We start from the raw sequence: 13,564 nt of genomic DNA, 5'->3' as shown, positions 1-13,564 counted from the left end.
GAGTCATCCTTCAGAATGTATCCTGAAGCTGATTGTCCTTCACTTCTTCTTTATAGTCCTGGCCATTATCACATCTGCCTGGGATCAGAGCAGGAGCTAACTGATCTCATTTCCACTCTTACCTCCACTAGAGTCTCTTCTCAACATGGCTGCCAGCATGATCCTTTCACAACATACAGTGTCACAGCCCCAGATCCGCCAGGGGTTTGTTCCCCTTTCCAAAACCCAGATGATCTACAGGGTACTGTAGGATGACACCCCCATTTCCCCCTCTTTCTGGCCTCACCACCTACCACTTTTCCCTCCTGCTCACGGCACTGCAGCCACCCTGGCCTCCTGGCCGGTCCTCAGACTTGCCAGGCACACCTTCATGTGAGGGCCCTCACACTGGCAGGCCTGGAACAGTCCTTCTGGTTAGGCCTCGGTTTGGCTGACTCCCCCCGCCTCCAGTCCGGTCTTAGCTCAGGTGAGCCGCCCACGCCATCCTATTTTAAACCCCTTAGTGGTTCCCCTTGCTCTGTTCTTCGTCCTACACTTGTCATCTAACATAGTAATGTTTACCCCGTTAGAACATAAGCTCCATGAAGGCGGATGTTTAACGTTTTTGTTCAGTGATGTATCCTCAGCATCTGGAATCGTGCCTGACACATAAAGAGTGCCTAATAAGGAATATTTGGGGAATGGGTACATGGTTATCTGTAGACTTTATGAATTTATGTCTGTTACTAATTTGAAGCCATTTTCTCTGACGGACTTACTAGTAATCTTACTCTGCATATTTGAGTTTGCTTGATAAATGGCACGGATATACAAGGAGATACTCTGCCTAAGCTTCCATGTATGATAAGGAGTAAGTTGAATGTTAACCTTAGCAATTAAAGAAGTTTTCTTAGCAAAGAAAACTTTGCTGTTTAATTCCTTTCATTCTTTAATATTTTTAAGTGTAGAGTCTATAGTTTTAAGTATCTGACCTGTTTTTTATTGAAATGTGAAAACTTAACATAAGCCTGTTTGTCGGTATTGTTTTGGTAAAGAGCAAAATATTCCTAATTTGATTTATTTTTGTATTTTACTTGTAGACACACTCTGTGCAGTTCTGGAAAGAGACACACTTAGTATCAGAGAAAGTCGACTTTTTGGAGCTGTTGTGCGATGGGCAGAAGCGGAATGTCAAAGACAGCAGTTGCCTGTGACTTTTGGAAACAAACAGAAAGTTCTAGGAAAAGCACTGTCCTTGATCCGGTTTCCACTGATGACCATTGAGGAGTTTGCAGCAGGTAGGGCTATAACTTGACCAAAGTCTGGGTGAAACCAGCAGTCAGCCAGCCTCCCTGTGTGAGAGGAGCCCCTGATAGTTAGTGAGTTCTAGTCACATGATACAGGAGTGTGAGTGTGTGTGTGTGTGTGTAAGTTCATTTACTTCTCCTGGAAGCCCTCCAAGATAACATTGTAGGTTATTTATTTTGATCTGTGCATTAGCTTCTTTTTTTTTTTTTTTGGAGTATAGTTGAACACAGGTTCCATTAGTTTCAGGTGTGCAACAAGATTCTGTTTGACACGGTTATGTGCTCCCCACCAGTGTAGCCGTCTTGTCACCACGCAGCGCCATTACAGAATCACTGACTGTATTCCCTGCGCTGAGCCTTTCATCCCCATGACTAGTTCATCCCGTAACTGGAAGCCTGGACCTCCCACTCCCCTTCACGCATTTTGCCCATCCCCCCTCCCCAACCTCCCCTCTGACAACCACCAGTTTGTTCTCTGTATTTATGGGTCTGATCCTGCCTTTTTTGTTTATTCATTTGCTTTTATTTTGTTTTTTTAGATTCCACACATATGAGTGAATATAGGTTATATATATATATTTTAAAGATTTTATGTATTTATTTGACAGAGAGAGATAGTGAGAGCAGGGACACAAGCAGGGGGAGTGGGAGACGGAGAAGCAGGCTTCCCGCCGAGCGGGGAGCCCGATGCGGGGCTTGATCCCAGGACCCTGGGATCATGACCTGAGCCGAAGGCAGACGCTTAACGACTAAGCCACCCAGGCCCCCCTAGGTTATATTTTTAAAATACTATGTATATAAAAATTGTATTTCTATAGATTAGAGAACTGAACCTGAGAGGTATTAAGTGCCTTGCTCAAGGTTATAATGATAGATCTTTCTGATTCTTAAGATCGATGCCTTTTTTTAAAAAAAGATTTTATTTATTAGAGGGAGAAAGAGCGAGAGAGAGAGAAAACGAGCAAGCACGAATGGGGGAGGGGTTGGGAGGCAGGAAGGGCAGAGGGGAGAGGGAGAGGCAGGCTCCCCACCGAGCAGGGAGCCCCCACTCGGGACTCAAACCCAGGTGCCCCCAATCAACACTTCTGATGTAAAAGCAGAGAGACCCAGGGACACCTGGTGGCTCAGTTGGTTAAGTATCTGCCTTTGGCTCAGGTCATGATCCCGGATCCTGAGATCAAGCCCTGATGAGTAGGGCTTCCTGCTTAGCGGGGAGTCTGCTTCTCTCTCTCTCTCTCTCTCTCTCTTCCTCTGCCTCTCCCAGCTGCTTATGCTCTCTCTCTCAAATAAATAAAAATCTTAAAAATAAATAAATAAATAAATAAATAAATAAATAAAATCAGACATACCTGGTTTTGAATCTTCGTTCTGTGACCCATTCTCCTTATCCATATTGACATTGAGTATTACCTGCTTTTAGGTTATGGCCAGGTTGATTTAAAGGAAAAAGGAAATCTCATTACTATTTAAAACTATATTTACTGGCCATTTGTATTTTTTTCTTAACATTTATGACTTTTGTTTTTTCTACTGGGTATTCAAATTTTTCTTATTGATTTATCATAAATGTTCTTATTTTCTCCCAATTTGTTTTTGTTGGAATCAATTTTTTTTCTTCAAACTTTTTTATTGACGTATAACAGCCATATAATAAGGTGAACACACCTATAGAACCACACTTGATACCAGTTTATGATATATTATCAGTACCCTAGAAGCCTTCATCAGGCTCCTCCAAGTCCCTGATCTCCCTCCCAAAGGTGACTGTTTTCTGGCCTCTATAAATTAGTTTTGTCTGTTTTTGAACTTTTCTTAAGTTTTTATTTTAGTCACCTGGTGCTTATCACTACAAATGCACTCCTTAATCCCCATCACCTATTTCACCCACCTCCCCTCTGGTAACCATCAGTTCTCTATAGTTAAGAGTCTGTTTCTTGGTTTGCCTCTCTCCTTTTTTTCCCCCATGATCATTTATTTTGTTTCTTAAATTCCACATATGAGTGAAATCATATGGTAATTGTCTTTCTCTGACTGACTTACATCACTTAGCCTCATACTCTCTAGTTCCATCGAGGTCATTGCAAATGGTAAGATTTCATTCTTTTTTATGGCTAAGTAATATTCATTGTGTGTGTGTGTGTAGCACGTGGTCTTTATCCGTTCATCAGTTAACAGACACTTGGGCTGTTTCCATATCTTGGCTATTGTAGATGACGCTCCTATATACATAGGAGTGCATCTTTCCCTTTGCATTAGTGTTTTTGTATTCTTTGGGTAAATACCCAGTAGTGTGATTTGCTGGATTGTAGCGTAGTTGTATTTTTAACTTTTTGAGGAACCTCCACACTGTTTTCCAGAGTGGCTGCACCAGTTTGTGTTCCCACCAACAATGCAGGAGGGTTCCCCTTTCTCCACATACTCACAAACACCTGTTATTTCTTGTGTTGTTGATTTTAGCCCCATTCTGACAGGTAGGAGTCTCACTGTAGGTTTGATTTGCATTTCCCTGATGAAGAGTGATGTTGAGCATCTTTTCACGTGTCTGTTGGGCATCTGTATGTTGTCTTTGGAGAAATGTCTGTTCATGTCTTCTGTTTTTGAACTTAACATAAAGGAAATGATACATACAGTATGTGTTCTTTGGTGTATGGCTTTTTCTCTTAACATGTAAATTCATCCCTGTGGTTGTGTGTGGTAGTTGCTCATTCTTTTTCATTGCTGTATAATCTATTGTATGAATGTGTCATGATTTATTTATGCATTTTACTATTGAACATCTGGGTTGTTTCTTTTTGGAGTCCATTAAGAACATTCTTGTACATGTCACTTAGGGTACACATGTAAACATTTCTGTTGAGTATTAAACAAGTGGAATTGTTATGTCATAGAGTGTGCATATGTTCAGCATTAGTAGATCTGGCCAGATGTTGCCCAAAGTGATTGTAAAGGTTCATGCTCAACTGCCGAGTTAAGAGAGTTATTCTAGTTGCCCCACATCCTCTCCAGAATTTGGTATTGTCTGTTTTTGTAGTTTTAGTCATTTGGTGGGATGAGGACATACTTTATTGTGGTTTTAATTTTGTGTCTCTGACAGTTAATGTTGAATGTGCCAATAACTGGATATCCTTATTCAGGTCCTTAGTTTCTTTGTTGATTTTTAAGAGTTTTATATATTCTGGATACAAGTTTTCTGTCAGATATTTGTATTGCTCATGTGGATTGCCTTTTCATTAATGCTGTCTTTTTAAAAATTTATTATTTGAAGTATAGTAGACGTACAGTGCTATATTAGTTTCAGGTGTACAACATAGTGATTCAACAATTCTCTACATTACTGAGTGCTCATCCTGATAACTATAGTCACCATCTGTCACCATGCAATGTTGTTATAATATTATTGACTATATTCTCTATGCTGTTCTTCTCGTCACTGTGACTTATTTTATAACTGGAAGTTTGTACATCTTAATCTTCTCCACCTGTTTTGCTCATCCCCCCCCCCTCCGCCGACCATCTCCCCTCTGGCAACAACAGGTTTGTTTTCTGTATTTAAGAGCCTTTTTAGGGGTGCCTGGGTGGCTCAGTCAGTTAAGCGTCTGCCTTCGGCTCAGGTCAGGATCTCGAGGTCTGGGATCGAGCCCTGCATTGGGCTCCCTGCTCAGCGGGGAGTCTGCTTCTCCCTCTTCCTCTTCCCCTGGCTTGTGCTCTCTGTCTTGCTCATTCTCTTTCTCTCAAATAAATAAATAAAATCTTTGAAAAAAGAAAAAAGAGCCTGTTTACTTTTGTGTCTGTTCATGAGTTTTTTAGAGTCCACATAAGTGAAATCATATGGTATTTGTCTTTGTTTGACTTATTTTACTTAGCAGAATACCCTTTAGGTCCATCCATGTTGTTGCAAATGGCAAGATCTCATTCTTTTTTTTTTTTAATGGCTGAGTAATATTCTCTGATCATAATATATACCACATCTTCTTATCTTTTTGTCTATCAGTGGATACTTGGGTTGCTTCTGTATCTTGGCTTTTGATAAATAGAAAATCTTAATTTTTTTTTTTAATTTTATTTATTCATTTGAGACACAGAGATACAGAAAGAAAGAGAGAGCATGAGCAGAGGCAGACAGAGAAGGAGAAGCAGGCTCCCCGCTGAGCCAGGAGCCTGATGTGGGGCTCGATCCCAGGACCCTGGGATCATGACCTGAGCTGAAGGCAGATGCTTAACCATCTGAGCCACCCAGGCGCCCTAGAAAATCTTAATTTTAATGAAGTTAATTTATCCATCTTTTTCTTTAGTAAGGTGAAGTCTTTCTGTGTGTTCTTTAAGGAATTTGCCAGTCTCAAGGTTATTAAGATATTCTCTGAAGTTCTCTTCAAGGAGTTTCAATATTTTACATTTAACATTTAGATCTTTAAACCAATTGGATTTTTGTTTTTTTCTATTGTTTTCTCACACATGTATATGGTGTGAGGTAGAAGTTAGGGTTCATTTTTTTCCCCGTGTAGCTACATATTAAAAAATTATCCTTGCCCCATACATTGCAGGGCCAACTTTGTTGTAAATCAGGTATTTTGTTTTAATTAAATCTGTTTCTGGAGTGTGTGTTCTGTCCCACTGTTACATTTGTTTATTCTTGCACCAGTTCTGCATAGTTTTACTCCACATCTTGAAACCTGGTAGTGAAAATTCTCCAGCTTTGTTCTTCTTCAAGATTATGTTGGCTATTTTTGGTCTTTTTTGCATTTTCACATAAATAAATTTTTTTACTCAGCTTGTCAATTTCTACCCCCCAAAAATCATGGGATTTTGATTGGAATTGCATTGAATCTGTAGATTGGTGTGGAGATAATTGACATTTTTATAGTATTACTAGTCACTAATATTTATAATATTTTTATAATATTACTAGTCTGCTGAGAGTTTTATCATTAACTTTATCAACTGCTTCTCTTTTCAGATAGTGATACAGTAGTTTTCCCCTTTATTTTTTCAAATATGTAATTGACTTTATTAAGCAATGCATGAATTGGGCAGCATCCCATCTAGCAAGTAGAGAGATGCTCTTTGCTATATTTTCTTAATATGGTGAACTACACTGATTTTCCAAATTAAACCTACTTTGGGGGGCACCTGGGTGGCTCAGTTGGTTAAGTATCTGCCTTCGGCTCAGGTCATGATCCTGGAGTCCCGGGATCGAGCCCTGCGTCAGGCTCCCTGCTCAGTGGGGAGTCTTCTTCTCCCTCTGACCTCTCCCCTTTCATGCACTCTCTCTCTCTCATTCTCTTTCTCTCTCAAATAAGTAAATAAATCTAAAACAAAGAAAAAAAAAAACCCCACCTACTTTGGATTCCTTATATAAGGCAGACTTAGTTGTCATTCTTTATCCTATGTTACCAAATCCAGTTTGCTAAACTTTTAAAAATATTTTTATGACCACTTCATGAGAGGAATTAGTCTATAATTTTCCTTTCTTGGAATGAAATTGTGAGATTTTGATTACCAGGTTTATGCTGGTCGCATACAAAAGTTAATGTTTCTTTTTTCAGTGGTCAGGAGTTTGTGTAAGATTGGTGTTGTTTTTTCCTTAAATGTTTAGGAAAATTCACCAGTGAGGTTATCTGGATCTAGAGTTTTCTTTGTGGAAGATTTTGCTTGTTTGTTGTTGTTTTAAAGATTTATTTATTTATTTGAGAGCACTATTAACACTTACGTTCTGTTAAACTCAAATGGATTTAGAAATCTGTAAAATTAAATGCATACTAAAATTTTTCTACCTCACTGTTATTTTACATCTTCTGGATTTGAATTCACATTATTATGTGAAGTATTACAAAGTTAGGAATTGAAGTCCAGGTGCTTTTCCTGAGGGTGTGTGTTTATTTCTGCAGGTCCTGCTCAGTCTGGAATTTTGTCCGACCGTGAAGTGGTCAATCTGTTTCTTCATTTTACGGTCAATCCTAAGCCCCGAGTGGACTACGTGGACCGGCCCCGGTGTTGCCTGCGGGGGAAGGAGTGCTGCATCAACAGGTTCCAGCAGGTGGAGAGCCGCTGGGGCTACAGCGGCACGAGTGACCGCATCAGGTGGGCTGCCTCGCCGCCAGCGCGGGCTCCCCTCTCCTCGCCTTGCCTCGCCTCGCCTCGCCTCGCCTCTCCTCGCGTCGCGGGAGAGCACTGACCGGGTTTTCTTTCCGTCTTTGTCTGATGCATTTCAGAGTTAGGACAGCAGCCGGGAGTCAGGGAGGTACAGCCATCTCCTCGCGGGACCGTGAGTGAGAGGACCTCTCGGGAACCGAGAGAAGGTAGAAAGGCTTGAGGGGCTTCCTGCGGCCCGGGTTCTGTTGGGACTGGCGTGGCGGGCCGGCAGGCTCTGCACCTTAACTCAGCAAACACTTGCTCTTCAGCGTTCCGTGTGCGCTTCCTCTTTGCACGGGACACAGCTCCGTGTCCAGTTACAAAAGCTTGAATGGGGAGAACGGTCAAGAGTCTTGAAAGACGCACGGATATAATCCTGTTGGAATTGATCTTGCTGTATTCTGTTTTCTTTAGGTTAAATATCAAAATAGACTAAGTACCAGTTTTCATAAAACAGACCTTTCGGATTTTTACTTCTTTAATGGCACTTTAGTATCAAACTAGGAACTAATAATACGTTTGTTAAAAAACAGAATTCTGAGGGGGAGGACTCATAAATATTGGGTGAAAATGGAAATAAATGCATTGGTGGACTATTTAATAATCATTCACAGTGAGGATATTATATATGAAAATTTATGAGATGAGGCCAAAGTGTCACACAAAAGGACAGTAATAATCTACTTTTAATAAATAGAGTAGAAATCAATGATTTAAGCATTCAACTCAAGTAGCGAGAAAGTGAATAGCAAAAGAACAATAGAAAAGAGAAGGGAAATAGATAAATGTAGAAATTAATGAATTTAAAACTAGAATTAAGAAATCCGTAAGCTGGTTCCTTAAAAAAAATCAACAAAATAAATAAGCCTCAAAAATAGTAAAAGAAGAAAACATACGTTTAGAAATAATAATGGGGATATAATCATATACTAAGGCAATTTTTATTTTAATTCTGAGTTTACTCTGTGCTAATAAATTGAACATCTTGATGGAATGGATCATTTTATAGGCAAATATAAATTATCAAAATTGACTGAAGAAGAAAGCCTGAATAGACCAATTACCAGTGGAAGGAATTAAAAGTTATCAAAGAACTGTCCCTTCACAAGGTGGTTTTTACAGGTGAGTTTTATCAAACCTTCAAGGAACAGGTCATTTCCTTGAGCATTAAAAGAAGAAAATACTTCTTGGTTAATTATTGAAAGAAGCATAACCCTTATACAGTAGTCTGATGAGACAAAAACATTTCTAGATCAGTCTCATTGATACAGAAGAACTTCTACGTACGATATCAGTGTCTTGAATCTAGCAATACCTCAGAAAGATAGTACTGTATGAGCAAACAGGGTTTGTTTGAAGACTGAAAAAATGGCTCAGTATTAGGAAATATATTAAACATCCATTCCCCACAGTAGCAGATCAAAGAAGAAAAGGAATTTGATTGTTTCAGTAGGTGTCAGAAAGACTTGATAAAATTTCACCTTCATTCCAGATATAACTGTTAATAGACTTGGTCTAGAAAAATTCTTTAACGTGATAGACTATCAAAACCTCAAGATAGCAATGCTGGCCAGCCTTGCTGTGTTTCAGCAGTATTCTTCTAATTCTGGGTGATGTGATTTATTTATGATTATCATAAAGGGTAAGGAAATTAGAGCCTTGAGTACCGGAAAGGAAGAAGTCTTTTTCATTATTTGCAAATGACATTATCTACATTAGTACCAGTTCTCCCTTTTTTATAATAAAATATTTTATATTCCCTCTTTAATAACCTGAAGAAGTTCATAGACTGTATACTTCACACATTGTTTTTAATTACCATAATGACCTAGTTGTAATGGAGCAGTAAATGTAACTGAGATCAAATAAAATACGTACTTCAGTATGTAGGCTCTGGAGCAGGACACACTAGAAGACAGACGGAAGCAGTCTGTCCATGCACACCAGCGTGCTGAGACAGCTACGCTTGCAGGGGACGGGTGTAGCATACTAAGGTGTCAAAAACCAGGAGCAGTGTTGCTGCCAATCATGTCATTTTCTTAAAGGTTTTAAATAAAACAAAGAACAGTCAATCCTATTTATTTAGTTTCCAGATTTGCAGCTCTCTTACTCACTAAAATTTATTCGTACTCCCAAAATCAATACTCGCAATGCTTTCTTAAGTCATAGGAAAGATTTTCGTTGCCAGGGAAGTGTGTTCCTATTTGAGGTCACATGAGGAGATGCTCTTTGCCTTCTTATTTCTGCTCTCCTGTGGGAATGGAGACAGTAGAGGGCAGTGCAGGGCAGGCGCTGGGCCCTGTGGGCATGTGAATCCTAACTCTGCACCTGTTGGTGGGTGGCCTCTGGCAAGTCACTTAACACTTCTGAACCTTTGTTTTCTCTTTTGTAAAATAAAGAAAATGGAATCTATTAGGATGAGCGGTTTTTAGGATTATAACCCATGTGAGGTGTGTCAGTGTTTGTGTGTGTGTGTGTGTGTGTGTGTGTGTGTGTACACATGTTCCCCCCAGGAGCAGTGGTTTAGTATTTGTGGCAACTTTATAGAATATGATTAGTGCAAATAACAAGAATTGACTATATAATATTTCCACTATAAATCATCTCTTGTAAAGGTCAGTGAATATTAAAATTGTCATAAAAAAAATCTTTGAAACACTGTGTGATGCTGGGGACTTGGAGACCCCACTCTGCAAAGAGAACAGAGGGTTGGATATAATCCCCTAATTCCTTCCTTTGCACAGACATAAGACACATCCTCTCTGCAGAAGTGGTCTTGCTTTATAACAACAACAAGCAAAAATCTTTGGTTTGTACATCAAGTAGAATTAGGTTGAACTCTTGTAGTTATAAATGAATTTGTCACCTACATGAATTCTGATAGGACACTTGAAAGTTGATTGGGATTCTTTGTTTTGGGAGACTGTCCTAATCATTGCTGGCTCCTTCCAGTAGTGCCCCTAATCCTTTGTGAAAACAGAGCTTGGCCTTCTTGAGGACAGAACTCCTTTTGAGAACAATGGATCCATCTGGATAACCTCAGGATCAGTAAAAATCTGTTAGAACCAATGGAAGAGAATAGTGGCCACTTGTGAAATGTATATGCAAAAACCAGTGGTGTTCCTGTGTGTCATCAGAATTCAGTTACAGAGATGGATGGTGGCAAGGGTTGAATGTGCTCAGTGCCACTGAACTGCACACTTAAAAATGGCTAAGATGGTACATTTTGTTGTATATTCTGGCACAATAAAAAGATGAAATTTAAAAATATTTAGATTTTCAGTTAAAATATTAAGAAATATCCCACTTATCATAGTGACAACATAAAGGAGCAGGAATAAATCCATTAAGAAACACACGGTCTAGTACCTTTATGAAGAACTAGAGAGCTTCGACTGGAGTCAGTGTCTTTCCAAACTAAGCCCTGTATGTTACGCAGTTCCTTTCAGAAGTCACATGTGTTTGGTACGGAGGAGTGGCTTGGCAAAGTTATTCTGAATTTAATCTGGAAGACTAGATGTTTCTCTTTTTAAAAGAGCAGCATGGATCGAAAGTGAAAAGTATTGTAAAGTTAAAGTAAGTGTTATATGGAACCTAACATAGATGAGCATTTAGAAGGGGAAGAAAGGATTAACCACTGGGAAAATAAAGTTAGATCCTTTCTGATCCCATCTACAACTATTGGTATAAAGTTAAATTTTAACATTAAAAAAATGAAATCATGAGAGTGCTAGAGGAGGTGAATGTTATGATGGGGTGAGAGAGGCCTCTTTAAGCTTGGCAGAGATCATAATTTGACTACAGATAATCCAACATTTTTACTTCCAAAGCCAACATAAAGTTAATAAGTAAATGACAAACAGGATACTTTCCGTAATGGATATTTACTGACAAAGCACAGCTATATAACATGGCCTTTCAAATCCACATGAAAAAGACATTCATCAGCAGAGAAAAATGGGAAAAGAACATGAGTATTTCATTAAAGAGACAATCCAGTAGATGGTAAGCATATGAGCAAATGTTTTAACTCATTAGTAATCAAAGAAATATAAATAGAATTTGTCAGTCATCAGTTTCTCAGTGGCACAAAGACATGAAAATACTCAGGATTGCTGAGCATGAGATAGAATCAATTTTTGTTCCCTGTGGGGTGGAAAGTGTGCTAGTCTTCCCAGAAAGTAATTTGATAATGTTTATCTAAAGCCTTAAGAACATGCCTTTCATTTTCCTCAGCAGTTCTACTTCTAGGAATTTATTCTAAGGACATAATTAAGGCCCTACAAGATTATTCATCACGGCACTGTTGTATGATAACAAAATCACAAGTAACCTAGATTATCCAACAATGAGAAATTAGTTAAATATAGTGGACCAGTAGGAATCATTTACCTTTTTAAATGAGAAAGAAGTTGCAAAAAATATGTGTGTGTGTGTGTGTGTGTGTATGTATTCTGAGATGATTTTTAAAGTAATGTGTTCATAGAAAACAAGTCTTATTTTCCCATTGTTAAAAAATAGAACTTAAAGTCTGAAAAGAGAATGCACCAAAGGATAAATGGGGGCTATCTCTGGATAGTAGATTTAGAGATGCTTTAAAATTGTCCTTGTTTGTTTAGCTGCATTTTCTAATTTTTTTTTTTTACAGAGAATGTATTACTTTTTTAAAATAAGAAAAAACCCGTATTATGAACGATATATTTAAAAGTCTTAAGGCAGTCCTGGCACTGGACTGTAGTGGGTAAGAGCATGGGCGTTTTGGCCCAAGCAGACCTGCAGTCGTGTCCCAGCCATGCCACACTTTGTGACCCAGGCAAGTTAATTTCTCTAAACCTCAGTTTCTTCAACTGTCAACACGGAGGATAATAAAAACAGTACTGCGTTGTTGAGTTTATAGAGCTGTTACGATGATTAAAGGAAATAATTGATGTAAAATCTTGAAGCCCAGCACCCGGCCCAGGAAGGACTCGGCGTAGTGGTGCTCTGTGCTGGAGTAGTGAGCATTGACGTTGCTACTGAGGAGGCTGAGGGCCCCTGCTTTATGTCACAGGTGCTCGCTGATCATACGGTCTCTCAGTGCTACTTGTGCTTACTGTCAGTTTTTGTACATTCATAAAATGGAGTAAGGTGGGTCTGTTTCTTAACTGTTACGACCAAACTGGACTTGCTAATTGTTGCCGTATGAGATCTCATTCTGATCCACCTGCGTAAATCAGGTCCTGACCCTGCGCTGCACACTGTGTTCTGTTATGGCAGCCGCTTCCTTCACAGCTCTGATCACAGCCTGGAATTACTGATTGATTCCTTTGCTTACTTGCCTGTTACTAGCGACCTCCATTTGGCTACAGGTGCAGTGTGGGTAGACTAGCTTGTTGACCATTATTTCCCTGGTGCCGGGCCCAAGATCTAAATCTGACAGGCTGTAAGTATTCATCAGGCTGAGAAATTGTTCTAGTTTGGGCTGCTGGGTTTCGGTCCTAATGGCTGACAAATTTGTGTTCATGAAGGAGATGGGCAAACATATTTGGACTAATACATCATTAAAATTATCATTACAACAAAAGTGGGTGTTTAGGTTAAATAATTTCCTTTGACTCTCAAAAATGTATAGTACAGAAAACAAATTCTACTTAAGTTAGCATTAAGTTAAAATTTACTCTAGAAGGAGTTTTTTGGTAAACAGATAACACCTCCAAGGATATCAAATTTATGACAGTTTTCCTTTTTATGAGCAAAATTAGTTATTCCAGGTAACACTTAAAAGTTTTATAAGCCTTCAGAATATGAATACTTATTTAATTATGTGTATTATTTTGTATTTGATTTCATTCTCAGGTTCACAGTTAATAGAAGAATCTCTATAGTCGGATTTGGTTTATATGGATCTATTCATGGTCCCACGGATTATCAAGTGAATATACAGGTACACTTTCTTCCTCACTGTATGTAATCTTGAAATATAACAAACGTAATTTTACAATAAGATCTCATTTTGACAAAATCCAGATTTCAATATAATTATCAAAGGTATCAGAAAGCCTAGAGAGTTCTGTTTTACAACCAATCAAGAGTGGTTTCAGAGAATTGGGGTCCTGGGGTCCTTCACAGAAGCATTAGCATAGAAGGAGCTCTCCTTTCTCCAGGGAACA

General features: G+C 38.9%; 1 protein-coding gene across 2 annotated transcripts in view; it reads left to right on the top strand.

Moving 5' to 3' along the window:
- The window catches only part of BTBD1 (BTB domain containing 1), a 42,760-nt gene that overhangs the window by 23,662 nt on the left and 5,534 nt on the right, over positions 1-13,564 (top strand). Inside the window, exons 4-6 of one of the 2 annotated variants that reach the window (XM_021680585.1) lie at positions 1,080-1,277; positions 7,172-7,364; positions 13,251-13,338. In XM_021680585.1, coding sequence (XP_021536260.1) covers positions 1,080-1,277; positions 7,172-7,364; positions 13,251-13,338 — 479 coding nt within the window. The remainder of the gene's footprint in view (positions 1-1,079; positions 1,278-7,171; positions 7,365-13,250; positions 13,339-13,564) is intronic. The other variant, XM_021680586.1, reaches the window with a different exon arrangement.

The sequence above is a fragment of the Neomonachus schauinslandi genome, chromosome 9, assembly GCF_002201575.2.
Source record: "Neomonachus schauinslandi chromosome 9, ASM220157v2, whole genome shotgun sequence".
NCBI classification, from domain to species: domain Eukaryota; kingdom Metazoa; phylum Chordata; class Mammalia; order Carnivora; family Phocidae; genus Neomonachus; species Neomonachus schauinslandi.
The sequence above is the reverse complement of the archived record's forward strand: the minus strand, read 5'-3'. Positions and strand labels throughout refer to the sequence as shown.